The 19,852-nt window shown below is 54.2% G+C and overlaps 1 protein-coding gene across 4 annotated transcripts in view; it reads right to left on the bottom strand.

Annotated features, from left to right (window-relative positions):
- Positions 1-1,284: 1,284 nt before the first annotated feature.
- Positions 1,285-19,852, bottom strand: part of TMEM63C (transmembrane protein 63C) — a 104,170-nt gene continuing 85,602 nt past the window's right edge. For all 4 annotated transcript variants that reach the window (XM_041759992.1, XM_041759993.1, XM_041759991.1 and 1 more), the window contains 12 exons: positions 19,283-19,416; positions 17,758-17,880; positions 17,247-17,400; positions 15,931-16,037; positions 14,780-14,866; positions 14,155-14,220; positions 11,365-11,527; positions 11,050-11,155; positions 10,637-10,804; positions 8,430-8,539; positions 7,016-7,084; positions 1,285-4,179 (listed from right to left, as the gene is read on the bottom strand). In XM_041759992.1, the coding sequence (XP_041615926.1) occupies positions 3,979-4,179; positions 7,016-7,084; positions 8,430-8,539; positions 10,637-10,804; positions 11,050-11,155; positions 11,365-11,527; positions 14,155-14,220; positions 14,780-14,866; positions 15,931-16,037; positions 17,247-17,400; positions 17,758-17,880; positions 19,283-19,416 (1,488 nt within the window). In that variant the 3' untranslated portion in view covers positions 1,285-3,978. The remainder of the gene's footprint in view (positions 4,180-7,015; positions 7,085-8,429; positions 8,540-10,636; positions 10,805-11,049; positions 11,156-11,364; positions 11,528-14,154; positions 14,221-14,779; positions 14,867-15,930; positions 16,038-17,246; positions 17,401-17,757; positions 17,881-19,282; positions 19,417-19,852) is intronic.

Here is a 19,852-nt window from a genome sequence, read left to right on the forward strand (position 1 = left end):
TGTCTCGACCTTCCAGGCTTCCAGTCCTGCCGGCCTGCAGAGTACAGATTGACCAACCCCCTCTTCCTTCCAGGACTTGACATGCCTGGGGCTACAGTCCACCCTCTGCAGCTTGTCTTTCTGTCTCTCTCTGAGCAAAGTCCCCTGAAATGTCCCCAAACCGAGGAATGGCCTGTGAGCTGAGGGGCGCTGGGGGCTGTGGAGGAGAGCCTGGGAGGCAGCTGTTGTGGCAGGGCCTGGAAGATCCACGGACCAGGCCCCTGGTCCTACAGTAGCCATCAGCCCATCCCTGTTCCCAGGCATCAAGGCCCAGCCCCTGCCACCCAGCCAGAATGGTCTTCATGTTTCTCTCTTCCCTAAAGCAGCCCTGGTGGATCTCATCTGACTTGACTTGGAAAATAATTGTTTAGAGGGGAGGGGGGTCACGGGGGTGGGCTCTGGTCCTATGCCAGGCTCAGGCCAGTGGGGGCTTTGAACCCAGGCCTGCCAGTGGGCCATGAAAGCTTGAGGGGATCCAGCGATGGGGCTGGGGAGTGGCCCTGGGGCAGCCTGTCTGCACAGGGAAGGATGAGGGAGGCTTCCTCCCCCTGTACCCCGTTCCCTCTGTGCCCCCTTGAATCTGCTCCACTGGGTAATAAGTCAGAGCGCTATCATCCTACTGCTGTTTTCGGGACCAGCCTAGGGTCCTGGAGCCGGTGGAGGAAGGCCAGCACTGTGCTCTCCTAGGCCAGGAGACACCCCGCCCCCCCAGCTTTACCGTGGGTACAACAGAAGATGTAACCTTTGCTCGAGGGTGTTTCTTCTCCATTCAGGCCTCCCCAGGGTCGAGCCTCACCACTCCCCCTGCCCTCCTGCTGCTGGCTGAGGCCAACCCAGACCTGAGAACTATCTGCCACTTTTTCTAGGGCCTTCTGCCAGAAATCATCTTTTCAAGTCCAGCAGCTAGTCTAGCCGACAGCCCACTCAGGGGGCCAGCATTCACCCTGGGACTTCTGTTGCTCAGGGGAGGCTGTTCAAAGGCTTCATGGGTAGCTCATGGGCCAGAAAATCCTCTGCTACTGCCCAGGGGGCTCTGACAGTGCCCACCGCAGAATGAGTGAGGTTCCCCCCTGCCCCCGTCTCTCCAGCAGGCCAGGCGGCACTCGTCAGGCCTTCCCCTGGGAGAACAGGGGCCTGGGAAGGCCTCAGGGGCCAAAGCCACGGAGCAAGGTAGGGGATGCTCCAGCCTGGCAACCTCAGGGAGGTGTGGGCCAGTCCAGATGCAGAGGCACAGGCCAGCAGAGGTTGGGACCACTTATTTATTCAAGGCACGGTCATAGCATTAATAACAAGAAGGTTCGGCATTCTGGCACATTCCTTTAGTGGTGGTGGCCAAGGGAAGTCCACATCCCACACTGGGGGCCCCAGAGGATGCAATGCTGCTGATAGGCACTTTGCTTCCAGAAGCATCTGAGGAAGAGGCAGCCAGGCTCGGAGCTACTCTTGGCCCAGTGGGGCACTTCTTAGAGGCTCTAGGCTATCCTGGGTTCCCTCAGAGGCAGCCCCCTCCAGAAGGAATCAAGCCTGGGGGGTGGTGTTTCTGTGGAAGGACGGGGAGGGACAGCTGGGAGGTAGACTGTGGGGTAGGGTCTGACGGTGGTGGGTGGAGGCCAGTGGGTGAGACAAGCATGGGCTGAGTGGGCAGGCCAGAGGGGAGGTGCCTGGAGAGGGCCTGCATGTGGTGGGAAAGGAGCCAAAGCATGGCCACCCTGCCTTCACAGTGACCATGGGGGGAGAGTGGGGAGGACTTGCCAGTTGCCCTGGGTCTCCAGAAAGAGTTGAGAAGTGAAAGGATTCTGGAACTTTCCCAGCATTTGCACTGTCTTCTCTCAGAACCAACTGCGCTTGGCCCATATGCAGAGGGGGAAGCCCCCAGCCATGCTGCCGTGTAATCTGCTGGGACCCTTTCCAGCCCAGAGGCTGCTGGGTGGGCAGGGGACAAAGGAGGGGCAGTGACAGAAGCGGCAGGAATAGTCCAGCAGGGGCTGCAGGGATGGGGGGTGCCAGCAAGTAGTGCCCAGTGGAGAGCCTACATGCCAGCTTCTGGCAGGAAGGCCACACGCACACCAAATATGCCTCCCGGGGGCGGGGGAGGGCCTGGAGCCGGCCACCTCCCCGTGGCATGGGCAGATCTCCCTGTTGGGGCCCTGACCGCTGCTCTGGAAAGGACCCTTCCCTTCGTTGGCTGGTGAAATGCTAGGAGGCAGCAGCCCTCAGGGACTGGCTGGGTATTATTTCCTCCTTATTCCTAACTGGACAAGGAGTGGGAGAGACTGCTAACGCCCCAGCTGACTCAAGCTCTCTGGGAAGATCCCTTATGCCAAGGTCTGGGCCAAGCCCCTGGGGTATGGCAATGTTTGCCTCTCGAGGGCTATTTTTTCCTCCGGTGAAGCCTGGAGCTTCTGCAGCTGAGAGATGGGCACAGGTGGAGCAGGGCTGAGACCCAGACGTTCTGAGTTCAGGGGCACCCATGTGCACCTGGTGGGAAAGGCTCAGGTGAGTGAGCCTGGGGCCTACTTTCAGCAGGTTGGCTGCAAGGCCCCAGACCCCTGGAGCAGGGAGCTCAGGAGAGCTCTATAGCATGCAGAGCCCCTTGACTTGGCTGCTCCTCACCCATTCAGGCCTCAGTCAGCCCATCTCTGCATCCTCCCCTGCTGTGCTGCTGGGTGGGGGGGCGGTGGCTGTCCTCAGAGGCAGGGGTCTGCACCCCTATAACCATGACAAAGTGGCTGGGTGCTACCAGCATTATTCCTACTCAGGATTCAGTTCCACAAAGGTCCCGAGTGGTGGCCCTAGGAAGACAGCCTTACTCCACCCGAAAGGGCTTCTCCATGGAGTACACACCCCACCCCCACAGTCCCTGGCAGGGTGTCTGCAGTGTCTGGGCCAGGACCATACTGGAGGCCACTTGGGTGGTCTTCAGTTCAGGGTACAGGCGGCCCCAAGAGAGGAAGGGTCCTACTGGGATGCCAGGGAATGGCCAGTGCCTTCAGTCTGAAGCATGGGCTTCTTACTCTAAGCTGTTGCCCACCTTGGCTATGCTGAGGGTCCAGGCACTCAGGTGAGTATGAGGCAGGAACAACTTTCAGGGGCCACGTCCTTGACCTTGAGGGTCCTCTCATTAGGCCTGGGGCTTGGAGAGCTGTATCTGGTTTCCCATCACCCAGCATTTGGGGAGAAGACCCCTCTCCGTGAATTTTCTGCCTCTGCCCCTCCCACCTCGTAGTAACCAGCCAAGGTTGCCTTCATCAAAATGCACACAGGTCCCATTTAATGAGCCCGGAGTGATCGTGTCCCAGCTGCCCTCGCAAGAATAGAGCAGAGGAGGGTCTCTACCCCGCAGCTCCGGGGGAGTCTGCTGCAGGGCAGAGGGCTAGGAAGGGTCTCAGCCTCCCCTGGCTCCGGGGGATCCCCAGGCAGGGGATGTCCTTGCCGAGGCCCAGCATACACACTTGTGCTTCCTCAGGCTGCGGGGGAGGGGGGAGTAGGGCTGGGCGCCGGGGTCGGAACAGCAGTGGAAGCTCCTGGGCAGGGCAGCTGGTGAAGGGTGGCAAAGACGCTGGAGAGTCTTCGGCGGGCTTCTTTCTGCCTCCTCCCTTGTGCATATGCCTTCTCCACTCTGACCCCAGGAAGGTCCCTTGGCCTGCAGTCTCCATGCCCAGGGCCTCAGCCACGTCTGCCGAGATGTGGTGCCCGGCCGTAGCCTCCATCCCATCCCGGGGTCCCCTGCACTGCCCAGCACCTCCCGTTCTAGCTGGTCAGCAGGTCAGGACCTTCATATGGCCGACAGCTGTCGGGATGCAGACAGCTCCGTCGGGCCTTCCCAAAGTCTGCAAGGGGTAGTGGGGAGGTCCACGTGGCCCTCCTGCCTCCCCCCTGCCGGGCCCTCCCCTGGCCGCCACTCCGGTGGAGTCGCCAGGTGGAGGCCTGGGGTCCTGGTCAGTGGTACTGGCTCTGGCCCTCCAGTTCCAGCCCTTCCTGGAACTGGGTGGAGCCCAGCTCCCTCGCAAAGCCCCTCGTACAACTCTCCTCTTCGCTCTCCTCCAGCTGTCTGTTCATGGTACCGTAGGTGTGCCGAGCAGGGGAGGAGGCAGGGGACAGGTTCATCTCGGGCTCCTGCAGCACCGTGGCCACGTACATCTGCTCAGGACAGAGAGAGGAGATGAGAGTGAGGTCACATCTGGGGCCAGGCCCTGGGCACGCCCTTGCACTCATGCCCTACCCCTGGAGCCTCTGCCCCTCTGAGCCACAGATCCTTCCTTCTCCCCCAGCAGCCTGAGGCCTGGCTGTCCCACCTGCTGAGGTGCTCTTGATCACTCCAAGAGCAACTGCACCTCCGAGGGGGAGGTAGCGCAGGCCTCCTAGCTCCTAGCCCACTGCTCCTTCAGTATGGTTCCATCCATTCTTGGTTCCAGGTCGGGCTGAACCTAGGGGGAGAGGACACGAGGCTCCCCTGTGCTGGGGTCTGAAGAGACCCCACCTCTGAGATAGTGCACTTCTTAATACACCAGAGAGGCACATCCACACACCCCCTGGGGTGGGTCATTGGCTGGCCTGTGAATCAGGATTTGCAACTGAGACTGCTAGCTGAGATCTTGGTCATGTGACCTGTCAAATCCAGGAATGGTCCCAGGAGCACCTGGGAGGGCAGCGAAGTAGAAAAACAGGAAGTGCTAGGGACAGAGCTGTCATCCTTTGAATGGCTTTGAAACCAACTCCTTATTTTGAAAATAGGTAATTATGGGATAGAATTAAATCTTTCCTGTAGGAGTTCATGTCAGTGAAACCAAACAGTCCTGGTCTATGAGGGAATACTCTTCCTACAGAAGAATCTACATATTTGTAGGATTCCAAAGTAAACCCCATATAAACCTTCTGGTCATAAGGGGAAAAATGGTAACTTAACAATGGAAGAGGCCGTCATCCCCCTAATCTGGGAGTAGTCAGCATCACTGGTAAAAAATGGAACATTCTGTGTCTCTTGGTATGGTGCACGGCACTACCCATAATGTGTTTTAGCCCCAAGGGCTCAGAATCTATCCAGCCTTTGGATCAAATGTCTAGTTTTCAGGGAATACAGGAGATAGTGGAACCTGTTGCAAGACATCATGAAGAAATAGCTGGAAAAATCCAGAAAGTAGGGTATTCTGCAGGGCTACTGGCTGGATCAGCAGGTCATAAAGAAGAGATTGTATGAAATTACAGGAGACGCACAGGGACCAGAGTCATCTAGCATGGAGCCTGGACTGGATCTTGGTTTGGATGTGCTTTGTAAATGATATTTCTGAAACACTTAGAGCCACTTCAATATGGGCTGTGTATTTGAAGACAGAGAAATTTATATACATGGAAAGATGGAAACTGTTAACTAAAAATGCAGATTATACAACAGTATGAACAGTATCACCTCATTTTAGTTAAAATTATATATATGTATATTATATGTGTGCGTGTGTGTGTGTGTGCGTGTGTGTGTGTGTGTGCGTGTGTGTGCGTGTGTACCTTGAAGAACAGACACTAAGTTAACAGTAGTCATCTCTGATTGGTGGGAATATGAACTTTTCATTTTCTTGTTTTGCTTATCTGTTTTTCCCCATAATTATCTGCAATACTCAGACTACTGTTGTTATCACAAAAGATTAAAAAAATCAATTCCAACAATTATTATTATTGTTTTAAGCTCAGGCTTTAGAACATGACAGACCCGGTTCAAACTTTGTACTGCCACTTCTTTGTTCAGTAATGTCTTGGGGTCTAAATTAATTGACCGTGTTGAGCCTCAGCTTCCCCGTTTGTCAAAAAAGCATAAAAACCTCTACTGCGTGGGTGTATCATAAAGATGAGGAGCAAGACTGGCAACGTATCAGGTTCCTAAGTAGATTTCAGTAACCGATTGCTAACAATATTCCAGAGGGGTCGTCTTGCGAGGGCCCCTGAGGAGAGAGGCTACGTGCAGAGAGGCCCCCACTTTGAAAGCTGTGTAGACTCTCCAACACCGGAGTTCCTTCTCCCCATCACCTCCCAGAGGAAGTCTGCCCCTCTCCGCAGGGTTTTTCCCCCCGAGGTGAGGCCGACCTGCAGTTCTGTGCACGGGGGGTGGGCCTGTCCACCATGGTTGTCTCTGTGCATTTGTCCCCAGCTCTGCCACAATCACAGGGCCTCCTCTCTCCCCCTGGGGCCCTGCTGCCCACTGCATTTCCACCAGGACGAAAACTGTCTTCCGGTGCCCAAACGCTCCAGATTCTCTCTTCCGGGCCTTTGCATAGGCTGATCCTCTTCCTTGAATGCTTTTCCCCCACATCCTACTCCACCTAGCAGCCCCTCCTGCTCCCATTCCTAGAGTCGGATTAGACGGAGGCCTTCCCTGAGCACCTGGGCCGGCTGGCGCCCTTCTTCGGTGCTCCTCTGGTGCACCCCGGGATCGGGACATGGGCCGAGCCGGTAGCCAGCTCAGAGCATGCGTTGGTGGCCGTGCGTCCACACCATGGGGTGGCAGGGGTTGGGCAAGCGCTCGGGCCCTCCAGGCTGAGCCACGCTGCGGGCGCCACCCCTGCCTTACCATTCGGTGCAGGCTCCCAATAGCTCCCTGCAGCTCTGTCTGCGCCGCTCTGCCTGCCATGTGTGCCCTTGGAGGCAGCCTTCGGTCCTGAGGCCGCACCCCAACATGTCCCTGTGTCTACACGACTGAGCTTGCTGTGGCTGGCTTCTCCCTGACATTTCTCTTCCTCTCTCTGTTCCTTACAGAGTATGTCTTGTTTCTTCTATCTTCCCACATCTTCAGCCAGGGCCACGGCAGCAATTGGACCTGGGCCAAGTCCTACTGTGTCAGGGGAGGGAGCCCAGGCGCCCCGGCTCCTCCCCAGTACCCAGGGGGTGGGCACTAAATGCCGGTGCCCCCCCCACTGCTGCTGGAGTCGCCCACCCCAGAGGTGGCCCCCCTCCTGACCTGTCCCCCAGGGTGAAGGCACTGACTCACAAGGGACGTGGGTGTGGAGGAGGTGCTGCTTGGCTCCATGTCGAACACGGTCTCCATCTCCTCCTCGGGCTGCGGCAGTAGGGAGAGATGTACAGGGTCACGGAAAGGGGGCGTCCACCCTCTGGCTCCCTCCCCCGCCAGATCTGCACCTGGACCTCTGGCTCCCCTGGAACGCCCAGACCTGCAGGCCTGGGCTGAAGCCCACGGGGACAGGATGAGGACTGGGATGCTGGTGACTCTTTTCAATGTTCCATTCCCAAGATCCATAATGGGGTGAAGTGCAGAGAGTTGGGATTAGGATCGAAAATGAGCCTGCTTTGATTCTAGTCTCTTCTTTCCTCCCGGGGTTTCTGCTCTCTCTGAGAGCTGCCGAAATCACAGTCTAGGTCCCCTCCCATCTCCCTTCTCTAGAGTGGACACCCGGGCAACCAGCTCGCATGGCATTGTTGTACTGGGAAGACAGAGCCAGAGACCTTGTCCCCTCTGGTTTCTCGTGGCCCTCGAGCCAGGGATGGAGGAAGGGCCAGGCAGAGAGGGCCGTGGGGGTCTGACCCCAGGGCCTCCAGACACAAGGCCACTAAAAGTAAAAGGATTCTCTTCTAAGAGGCTCCTTCCTCCGACTCAACAGGATACCAGAACTTTAAACAAACTTCCTTTCTTTTCTTTCTGTACATTCATTTTAAAAGGACACCATTTACTATTATAGACAGAAAACCTACATTAACTGACAAAAGCAGACACAGAAATAAATGCGAACCAACAGAATAATGGGTAACCATGAAAAATAAAAAAGATGTTTCAGTCCCTGGAAATCATTTTTAACATGCCTGCACAGACGTGCTGCGCCCCTTTGGGAAATGCCCATCTAGAGCGCACAGCATTGTTGGCATGGCTCTCGGCAGGCAGGGACTGGCTCCCTTCTCTGATGACAAGGCAGGGTCCCAGTGGCAAAGAGCTGAAGGAGTCACGTGGCCCAGACAGCCAGGCCTCTAGTTCAATAATCTGGGATTCCTTAAAAGGTGATACCTTTCCACCTCCCCAGGGAATCGTCCTCCTCCGCACCCACCCTTCCACCCTTCACCCCGTCCTTCTCTCTCAACCCTCCATCCTTGCAGTGGTGTTCACAGCTCGGTGGCTGGACAGACTCATAATGTGGGAGGGATGCATGACCAGCCTGCTGTTTGGAGGACATGCCAGAGGGGAGAGGAGGAGGGGATGGCCGTCTGTGAAACCTCCCCACCGCGTCTGGGCCACCCAAGGGCACGCACACATGCACAATGAGTGTGCACACACCATCACTGAAGGCAAGAGCCTTTCATCTCTCGCGCTGTGGCTGTGCAGGTCTGAAGATGGCCTAGGGCCGTGTCCCCCTGGGGGCCGGAAGAACAAAGGGAGGAAAAGAAGGGTAACTCACCTCATAGTCAGATACCCTCTGGAGCTTCCCCAGAAGAGTGCTGAGGAAGGCGATTATCATGGAAATGATGAGCGTGGAAAGGGAGAAGAAGGTGATGGTGTGGAGCGTACCTGCCAAGGAGAAGAACAGGCCGTGGGCCTGGGTGCTTGAGAACAGGAGCTGTGGGCAGGAGTCTGGAGCCGAGATACTGGGTCCCTAGGGACCACCTCAACACCTCTGTGGAGGCCTCAAGTCCAAGGCAGGGAGGCCCCTACCCCAATTCTCCTCCTAGCAACTGGAGTCAATGAGCCTGACACAGGACGTCATCCCTCGGTGCTATGTGACCATTGGAATTTGGCATCTTAAGGATTCCAGGAAAAGAATTTAATTGCCTTAAGCGTCCACTCCAGTGCCCATTAAACCTGTCCTCCTCGACCTGTCAGTTTCCTTCCAATATCACAGTCCCTGGGGCAGTAGCTCTGGGTTACTCATTCATGCTGCTGCCCCCAAATACAGTCTCTGGCGCACACCTGTCCTTGCACCTAGCACCAGCGTTTACCTGTGCTAACGGCACTGAAAAGCAATCCAGAATTCAAGTCATTTACATTTCTCTCAGGAATATTGGGTAACTTTTTTATGCCACCAGTTTTCTACTGAGGTAAAGATTAAAAATCAATCTTTATAGGGGCATCTGGGTGGCTCAGTCGATTAAGCCTCTGCCCTCGGCTCAGGTCATGATCCGAGGGTCCTGGGGTCAAGCCCCACATCAAGCCCCACATTAAGCTCCCTGCTCAGCGGGGAGTCTGCTTCTCCCCCTCCCTCTGTGTCTACTCGCCTCCTCCCCCATGCTCTCTCTTTCTCAAATAAATAAATCTTTAAAAAAATCAATCTCTACAGTCAGAGGCTGACCCATGATGATGCTTGTCATCGTGTTTCTCCAAGAGCAAAATGGCAAGCAACCTCAATATGCAACAATGGAGAGCTGACTCAGATGGGTAGGATTCAATGCAGCTGTTCAAGGGCCCGTGCTCAAACAGGAAATTGCTCAGAACGTTATGTTGAGTGAAGAAACTCGGGATACGGGACCAAACATTATAAAGTAGAAATCATGATTTTGAAAAGTAAGAATAAAGCAGTAACTGTCCCCTGCCCCCCATGCTCCTCTCTGTCCCCCAGCCTGTGCACACAGAATGAGGTCTGAAAGACACAGCAGGCTCTGGGTGAGATTATGGGTCATTCAGAAACATACAGTCTAGGGCAGCCTGGGTGGCTCAGCGGTTTAGCGCCGCCTTCAGCCCAGGGCCTGATTCCTGGAGACCCGGGATGGAGTCCTACGTCGGGCTCCCTGCATGGAGCCTGCTTCTCTCTCTGTCTGTGTCTCTGCCTCTCTCTCTCTCTCTCTCTCTCTGTGCCTCTCATGAATAAATAAACAAAATCCTTAAAATAAATAGAAACATACAGTCTTTTATACTTTAGAGGAAAATTATTTAAAAAATGAAGTCCGCTAGGTGGCAGGGAAAGACTAGAGGGATACGAAGTAGGGCGATAGCAACAAATGGATAATGCACACAAATAACTAAGGGCAGAGCTGTTTCCAGCCTCTACCGCAACAGGAGTAAGAAAATACGGTTTCCTTTCTCCGCTCCACTGAGAAGGCTAAGGTCCAGTGTCCCTGAGGGAAGACCAGTGTGGGGAGAAGGCAGGAAACCATCTGGTGGTGGAGAGGATGGGGAGGTCAGAGTGAGCTGCTTGCCGTGGGGCGGGGGAGGAATCTCTCCCTCCAAGGGGCCAGGGTCAGTAGCTTGGTGTAGCTAAGAGCAGGGGGAAAGCTGGCCACTGGCCAGACCCCAATCCTCCTCCAGGTTTTAGGGAATCCGAGAGACCAGGCATCTTATAGGGTCCTGCGGGGAGGTCATGGGAATTGACCCTGATAGCGAATATTCTATTCTGACCAGCCTTGAGTTAGAATGGAGGAAGGTGATGTTCCTTGCTCTGAGGGTCGTAAACCAAAGTGCATCCGATCTGGACCGTGTTGGTCCAAGCCGTCCCCTTAGCTTCCAAGTTCTGCTGGGATGAACCCAATTTAGGCCTGGAGGAGCCGCCAGGGGGGCTGCCATCCGGGAACAACCCTTGCTCCTCTCAGGCCTTTTCTGCTTTACCAGAGCAGAGGGGTTGTTGAGGGCTTTGTGCAGCCAAGGGGAGCAAGCAGAGGCAGGCCTGGTACCTACCTAATCGCAGGATGGAGAAGAAGAGCATCCAGAACAGACCCAGGAGCGGTGCAAAGATGGCCTGGTAGACGGCAGCCATGTGGATCTGCTCGTTGAGTTTGGTGGGTGCGTAGGAGTAGTACATGTTATAGCGGTCCGTGATGTGCTTCATGCACAGGTACAGCAGTCCTGGGGGGCCGGAAGGTGGAGGCATGCTCGGGGGCTGCTGCTTCCAGAGCCAGGCCCCCACCCCTGGTGCCCCCCACCGCCACCAGGGCCATGCACCCTCCGGTAGGGAGAAGTTGAGCACCCCCATGTCGGGCCGCTTGCTGGAATATGAGATGGCCTGGGACAGACTATCAGCAGAGCAAGGAGAGGCTGGGGCCAGGGCCGGGGAGGTGGGGTGGCCCTGGGGGCCCCGAAGGAAGACTCACCGAAAGGCACGATGATAGGGCAGGTGATGCTGTACGCTATCACCACGCTGAACACGTTCATCATCCACGCGTACTCCCGCCCATACTGGAAGTCCATGGCCTGGCTCTGGGGCAGAAGGCGGGGCTCACTTGGTGGCCTGGTCCCCTTGCCTCGGCTCTTTCTGTGGCTCCTGGTCTATCCCCGGGGAGCTGCCCCGGAGGCTCAGCCTGGCGGACCAGCTCCCTGCCAACCCCAGCCCACCTCTCCTCACTCCTTGGGTCCTCTGTCCCCCTCCCATGGGAAGGAGTGCGTGCAGGGCAGGGCCCAGCCCCCACCTTTCTGATGTGGACTCTCTCTGGCTCCGACCTGGAGAAGAAGAGGCGGATGCTATATAGAAAGAGGGACCCCAGGCGCAACAGCTCCATGCCCGTGCCCAGCAAAGCCGCTGTGATCACGTAGTTGACAAAGAAGGCGCCGTTGTCTGGCAGGAACACACACCTGGCCGCGGGGACAGTGGAAGATGGCACAGAAGCCAGAGGGGGGATATTGGGTGGGGGTGGAGATGGGAGGGGTGGAGACGGGGAAAGGGTGGAGGGTGAGGGTGGAGATGGGGAGAGTAAGCTTCAATACACATGTGCCCCCTGCCCACTGTAGTTCATGCACACCCTTCTGAGCAGGGATGGGGTTGGTCTACGTCAAGGGTGGGTGTGTAGGGAAATATACGCTCTGGCGTGATCTAAAGCAGAGGTGAAAAAATAATTAAAAACATAAAGTGCTGTGGAAATGCCCTCAGAAAAGTGACTTATGGCTGCACCTGGGTGGCTCAGCAGTTGAGCTTCTGCTTTTGGCTCAGGTCATGATCCCGGGGTCCTGGGATCGAGTCCCGTATCAGGCTCTCCACAGGAAGCCTGCTTTTCCCTCTGCCTGTGTCTCTGCCTCTCTCTGTGTGTTTCTCATGAATAAATGAAATCTTAAAAAAATAATAAAGCAGAGGTGCTTGACCAGGACCCCTAGATCCCAGAGAGTCCATGGTGGTGGTGGTGGTGGGGTTGTGGGCGTCTATGACCTAGAATGGGGAAAAGAATTACATCTTGACATTCAGAAGCCTCTAACTGCAATGTACCACTTCTTTCCAATAAGAACGTGGGCAACAAATCACAGTGATATCAGCTACGGCTGTGACCCTGTCACCGTTGCAATCAGCCCACTGCAGTTGGTGGTGATATCTGACAATACCTTGCACTTTGAAGTGATGGTAGTTATTAAACACATGGCTAAATTAGACACACTAACTTTACATGACTGAAATGTTCTGTCTGCAAGGGGTGTTCTTGACATAGCTGGCCAGCTTCAGCTAGGAGCCACTGGGCCACCTGAATGAATGGCCACACTGCCTGTTCTCACGGTGGTGCCCCAGCATCTCTGTTGCTGTCTAGTGTCCCCATCTACACAATTCTGCCAGTTTCTTTGAGAGGAGAAATCTGCGAGCTTCCTGGATAGATTTCAGAACTCCTTCAAAAACTAGTCTTTCTTGATGGCACCAAAGTTGAGTCATGGGCTTACAACTCTTTTCTCTCATACAACTGTATCGAAGATACTGACCTAACCAAAGATGCACTCATTCATCCTAGAAAAAAAAGAGTCCAACTTATCACAAGTATAGTTTTAACTGCAGAAACTTTAGAGAACTCTGGTCCTTGCTCTATAAAACAAGCTGTGAGGGCACCTGGGTGGCTCAGTGGTTGAGCATCTGCCTTGGGCCCAGGGCATGATCCCGGGGTCCTGGGATGGAGTCCCACATTGGGCTACCCACAGGGAGCCTGCTTCTCCCTCTGCCTATGTCTCTGCCTCTCTTCTCTCTGTGCCTCTCATGAATAAATAAATAAAATCTTTAAAAATAAATAAAACAAGCTATGAAAGCTTGTGTGTCATTTGTGACATCACAATAAAGATGCAAACATCTGTGAAAATTGGGATTTTCAACATTTGTAACCTAAAAACAAAACAAAAGAAATCAAAATTGGCTGGATGTCCAATGTGATCTACGTGTTGCTTTGTCAAAGATCCTGCCACCCCAGTCAACTGAATGCTCTTCTGCTAGCTAAGTGGGCTCAGCATTCACACTGACTCTTTTTAAAACTAAATGTAACTTTAGGCACACCTGGGTGGCTCAGCGGTTGAGCGTCTGCCTTTGGCTCAGGGTGTGATCCCGGAGTCCTGGGATGGAGACCCACATCAGGCTCCCTGCATGGAGCCTGCTTCTCCCTCTGCCTCTGCCTCTGCCTCTGCCTCTGTGTGTGTGTCTTTCATGAATAAGTAAATAAAATCTTTAAAAAAAGAATGCAACTTCAGCTTACTTGTATTCAAAATGCATTGTCCTCTTATTAAATGTGATAATAAAGATTTTTATTACAAATTTACTTTTAGAAATATTTTGGTAACAATATTTCAATATAATTGGTGTTCTTTGCAACCCAGGTATTTTGTGCATTTATTGGGGATCCCTGGGTGGCGCAGCGGTTTGGCGCCTGCCTTTGGCCCAGGGCGCGATCCTGGAGACCCCGGATCGAATCCCACATCAGGCTCCCGGTGCATGGAGCCTGCTTCTCCCTCCGCCTGTGTCTCTGCCTCTCTCTCTCTCTGTGACTATCATAAATAAATAAAAAATTAAAAAAAAAAAATAAATGTCCTTCTAAAAAAAAAAATAAAAAAATAAAGACATCTATTCAGAGTGTATATGAAACTGGCAAAATCTGAATAAGCTCGGTGGATTGTATCAATGTCAATTTCCTGGTTGTGACAGGGTACTATAATTATGCCAGATGTTACCAGAGGGGGGAGGGAACTGGGTGAAGGATACACAGGACAGTGTGGGGGCAGTTTCCTATAAATTTACAATTTGTTCCAAAACTTCATTCAGAGAAGGGATCCCTGGGCTTTACCAGATTGCCAAATGGGTCCATGGCGTGGGAAAGGTTAAGAGGTTGCTTAATGAGAGTCTTTGCATGCATTCATCTCTCTACCCGTGAGGGCAAATGAAGGAGATGTGTATCTACCTGGAGTGGACCTATGGAAGCCCCAGGGTACCCTGGGAGCGTGCTTGGGGCATACACTCTTATACTCACTGGAACCTGATGGATGCCTGCTCCAGATAGTAGATGTCAAAGAGCCACCGGAAAAAGACATCCAAACTAGAAGTAAGAATAAGGTAGGTCCTTTAGTTAATGAATCTAGGCTTGGGGTTCAGTCCCTCTTGGCCTATCTTCCCTCCCTCTGTCCTCCCTTATTCAATCCCTACAGACTCTTGCATTCTAATATCCCGGCTGCCAGTCCACACTGCCTCTTAATGCCTCTCTGCCTTCTTAATGCTGGGCCACCCCCACCCCTAACCCTCTGGCCTCTCATCTCAAGGCCGCCTCTTCTAGCAAACCTTCACCAGCCGTTTTCCCCACAGTGCTTTCTCCCTCTTCGAATTTCTACTGTACATTGGCTGCATTTTTCCCACCTTAGGCTGTCGGTTAGCTGATGGGCATGGCTTGTTTCCCCAGCTGGATAATAAGCTCTTTGAAGGCAGAGTTCATGGCTGACGCCTTAGCGTCCACATGATACCTGGCTCATGCTAGGCATTGGACTGTCATTTGCGGAATGGATTTGCAGCAACCACAGGTAGGCCTATAGTATCTGAAAGAGGAGGTTCCAACTCTAGGGTGAGCCTGTCTGAGAGAGGAGGGATACTGGGAGGTGAGGTACCTGGTCAGTCCCATAGAGGGCAGAATAATCACCATGAACACCAGAAAGATATAGCACTTGTTCACTATGATCAGATTCTGGCTTGATCTAGAAGGGAACAAAGAAACATGTGATAAGAACCAGAGACCTAACAACAGCATGGATGGAGAGACAGAGACAGCTCCCTGGCCTAGACGATCGGTTGGCTAGTGCATACCAAAGCCATCTACACAGAGCACAGGGAGCTCTGCTGCAGCTGGGAGCAGCAGGCAAGGGCAGTAGAGTCAACTAGTCTGGTCAGCCGCGGGCACGGGATGGGGAGGAAGGGCACACGTGCGCTGTGGGCTTGATATCTTTGTCAGAGGGACATTACCAACAAGACTCAGGATCCCTGCCGAGTTTCAATAATCTACAAAAGCCATGCTCTTGGACAGAGAAAAGACCAGTAAGGGCTTCTGTTAGGATGGTAAGAACTTTAGGTGCAGGAAATCCCTTCTGAGATCCACACGGTCTTCAGGTAAAAGCAGGTCCACCTGCCCCAGGATATGGTAAATATTTTCTACCCAGATGGCTACCATCATAGAACTAGTAGGGCTAACCTGCTATTCGGGCTTAGTTATAGGTCCTATTGTTTAAAATGGGGGTGCTGCTCGGGCCACAGGGGCCTACAGTCAGGTTGAGTTCACAGGTTCCTCTGTGACAGCCTTCCTGATGTTTTTTAGACAAGTCCTGCTCTCTCCTCACCCTAGGCCTCCTGCCTAAAGTTCCAGGCCACCTGTCTCTGCCTACGGCTCCAAACCTTCAGTGCATGGCTGGAGGCTGAGGGAGCTGTCCAAGAAGGCCTTGCTTTGGGCCTGAACCTGCCTGAGGTGGTGGCCCAATCTCAGCATCCCTGAGGCCAGGGGCCCAGAGACAACTTGGTCTCCTCTTTCAAAAAAACCTATCTCTCTCTCTCTCTCTCTCTCTCTCTCTCTCTCTATCTCTATCTCTATCTATCTCATAGTGTCTTGGGATGGTTTTGGGTATCGAAGCCATCCCATGTCAGTTTGACTCCTTAGGCCAGATGGGAGGCCTGAGCCCCCAGGCTGGCGGGAGAGTGGGCTGGGGAAGGGGCTGGCGCCGGGGCAGAGAGCAGGAGAGGCAGAGAGCTAGGAGAGGAGCCCCCATCTCACCTGGTCCAGTGGGCCTCTAGGAAGGCGGAGAGGTAGACGATCAGAGGCAGTATCACTGTAAATGCCCAGAGCAACAGGGAGGGGAAGAATTGGGTTATGACCGGGCTCTGTAGGGGTAGAGCGGAGACGTGCAGAGACGTCAGTACAAGCAGTGCCCCTTCCCCTTCCGGGCCACCCTTGCTTCTCCCCCACCTCTGGCCTCTTCTCCCCCAGCTTTAGTCCCAGAGCAGGATTGGTTTCCCCAAGGAAACCAGGACTGCTCAGCGGTCCTGGCCTTTGTTGTCAGCCTGGCTGGCCAGGGGTCTGGGCTGAGGCTGACACCCCAAGGTCAAGGAGTGCTCTCAAGGGGCACGGGTCTTCTATGCTGAGGTCCCTGGAGGGGCAGCCTGGGCTCTTGGTGGTGACTTCGCCCCAGGGCCAGAGCCAGCAGCTGTCACTGACCTCATGGTTCAGAGAAGGCAGGTGGGACATTACCTTTAATGTGATGTCATGTGACAGGTGGGAGAGAAGGGAGAAGGTGTGAGGGAAGAATCCCTAGGGGCAGCTGTGCTGAGGCGTCCCTCCTGTGAAGCTGACAAGCAGCCCAAGCAGTATGGCTTGACTGCGTGAGTGCGTGCGTGCGTGTGTGCATGTGTCCTTGGAATAAGGATGAGGATAATACGGAAGTGGAGGCCTTCTAGGCCTGTTATAACAGCCTGGAGGCTATAGGATTTGGAAATGGGCCGGCCCAGTTCCTCTGAAGTCCCTGTCAGGGCAAAGTCCCTGCATGACTCCTCCAGGGACCAGCGCTCCCAGCCCGGAGCGGGTGTGTGTGTGCAAGTGAGGGAGGTGAAGGTCCTGCTTCACCTGGGAACTGACCTCACTCTTTCCCACCCTCACCGCTATGCGCCAAATGGGGAGGGGGGCCCAGCTCTAGAGAAAGTGAGGAGAACAGAGCTGTCACACTTGCCACACCCTCTGCTGCACCTTTTGTACCCCTCGCTGGCCCAGGGTGACCCAATCTAAAGGAGCCCTCCAAGCCCCCTCATGACTGAACCACCCATCCCCTCCACAACTCACTCCAGAACCTGCCTGCAGCACCCCCACAGCCCCCCTCTTTCCTCTCCCGCTCCAGTCCCTCAGACAGGCAGTGACCTGCACAATCCCTTTAGGACACAGGACACTCTACGATACCATTTACACTGCTGCCACCTCCACAATGTTGGTGGTGCCCGGACTCCAGAGCCGTGTTCCAGGGGGCCCTCCCACCCTATTCTCGCCTGAGTTCTTCCTTCATCTCCCTGGGGCCCCACGCCTGGCCTGAGCAGAGGCAGGACCTGCAGCTTCTCGATGGGGCGAGTGACGTTGTACATGTCGATGGTGTTGATGATGATGGCAGGCGTGGTGAGGAAGAAGAAGAGGAAGAAGAGGAAGGTGTTGATTGCGATAAAGCGCGCCCACCAATGGAAGCGGCGGACCGACAGGTGTTTCCTGGGGAGGGATGGAGGAGGGAGATGCACTTAGGATCTCAGGTCTAGCCCTTAGACGGGGCCCACGTGTGGTTTCCAGCATGCCGGCTAGAGACCTGGATGGCCCTGGTCTAACTCAGCCCCCTCCGGCATCCTGCCAGGCCCAGACCTGAATGCACCGGGCCCTGGATCTGCCCCTCAGTCACACTCTTTGTCAAGGCCCTCGTGGTGGGGTGGGGTTAGGGGTGGGCAGAGGCTGTGGTGCCCAAGCCCAGTGGGGAACAAAGTAGGGGAACTGGCCCAGATTCCTTTCCCACCCTGTTCTCTTCCTTGATCTGGGAGGGGCTGAATGGAGAAGGGAGGGGCAGAGGGGGCTTACCAAATAATGTCTTTAGGGTGTGGGGCCAGGGCAACCCTCCAGTAGTAGGATTTGACGATGGTGGTCACCGAAGACTGCTGGGGGGGCACACCACACTGGATGTACTTGTAATCTTCCCGGATGCTGCGGAGATGGGGGTAGGAGGCAGAGGTTGTGTGAGGGTCACAGTCTCAGGAGGGGTCCCATGCCAGGGTCCTACAGATGGCCCCACTTCCTGGGGATTTGTGAAGCCTCCCAGGATCTTAGAGGTGGGCAGCTCCTAAAGCCTAGTCCCTGGAGGAAAGAGGTACCAGTGGGAGGGCCTGCCTGGGAAGAGAGGGGACCACATGGGTCTCAGCTGAAGTCTTTTCCCCTTGATGGCAGTGACAGCAAAAACACATGCTCTTTCCTTGAGAGTGACAAGCAAGGTACTAATTTCAGCCTCATCTTAGTATTAATAGCTACCAACTGAGTCCTTTTTGTGTGCCGGACACTGTGCTAATTGACAATGAATATAATCCCAATTGCACAGATTACTAAATTGAAGTCCCTGAAGACACAACCAAAGAGGGACAGGTGCTGGCACTGGAGTCCTTGGTCTTCTAATTCATGTTTCTGCTGTAATTAAGCCTCAGATTCACTCTACTGAATGACGGTGTCTCAGAAGAGAAACAGTTTTGTCTTATATTGGTATATTTTTATATAACATATATACCAAATAGAACATATATCGCTTCTTAACCCTCTGGGAAGTAGGTAGACAGGGAAGATATAAGTGGACCAAAATCGAGAGTTACAAAATTTGAGAGTATAAGTGACTTGCAAAATTACACACAATTGTATTTGACCAAATTCTAGGTGGTTCCACTGTTCCCTTATAGAGTGTGGGTGGGTGAGGACAAAGTGTTGTGTATGATCAGCTCCCTCAAGAGAGAGGAGGGCCCCACAATACTCCAGGAACTTATGCTGGGGTTCCCATCTATTTGATCCTGTCCTAAGGATCCTTCCAAAACTTTCCAGAGTGCTACTCCACTCCTTATCAAGGTACAGCTGCTAGAGGCTGGGGCAGAGGAGGGAGGAGGCTGTAAGGCTATGAATTAGGGGAGGCCTTGCAGCAGAGAGCAAGTAGAGCTTCTCTACCCTGACTCTGTCACTTGCGATGAGGAAAGGGGTGATGTGTAATGGGGGGAAATGGATTCATTCTTGTCAAGGCCTAGAAGAGAAACCAAGATGTCTATCCTGACCACCTCTGTGCTACAGCAAGGACATGAGAATGGGGAGCCCAGAGCCTGGGTGTCTCTGGAGACAAGCAGAATCTGGCAGCTGTGGGGAAATGGATGCAGACATGCTCTGGAAAGCAAGATAGCGGCCGCCTCTGAGGTGCATGGAAGGGTTGAGGGGTGGTCAGAAGATGGCAAACTGGAGGGAGGTTCTCTCTCCTTCTCCCCTTGACTGGAATGGAGGTGAAAAAGGATGGTTTCAGAGAAGCAGAAGCCCATTCACAGGGCCGGGCTGGGCACAGCAAGCCGCTGGCCCTGGCACTCACTGCTTCGTCATCCTGGCGTCCTGGAAGGTGACAAAGATCAGGTCCAGACGCTTCAGCCGAACGCGGTTGAGCTCAGCGTTGAACTCGTCAGTCAGCTGCTCCTCCAGCTCACTATAATATTGCTCTGCATCTACCTGGGGCGAGATTTGGCCCTCAGCGCTGGAGAAGCCACAGCTCTAGGAAGGCCTTGCCTGGACATAGGCCTCCCTCCACTCAGGTGGTAGGCCTGAGGCTTTGGTTCCATTCCCAACTCCCTTCAAAGCCTGGCAAAGAGCTCAGTATCCCAGTGGGCTCCAAGACCCCAACTCGAGAACAGGAAAAGGTCGTAACTCTGACATTGGATCCCTGCTCTTAGATCTGGGGAAGGTGAGGCACACCTGGGGATTAGGGGTTGCTTTTTGGACTTGGGCTGGACTCCGGAGGAGTGATAGAATGTGTCTGCAGCATTTTCAGGAAATGGGGATGATTCATTTTCTGGATTGGCTAGAGTTTAGTCCTGCCCTGTGGCCTCCTCCAAGCCATGGTGGTTGGGTGCTAAGATGGAGCCGAGCGCCTTCAAATGTTCCTGTC

This window comes from Vulpes lagopus, chromosome 6, assembly GCF_018345385.1.
Source record: "Vulpes lagopus strain Blue_001 chromosome 6, ASM1834538v1, whole genome shotgun sequence".
Lineage (NCBI taxonomy): Eukaryota > Metazoa > Chordata > Mammalia > Carnivora > Canidae > Vulpes > Vulpes lagopus.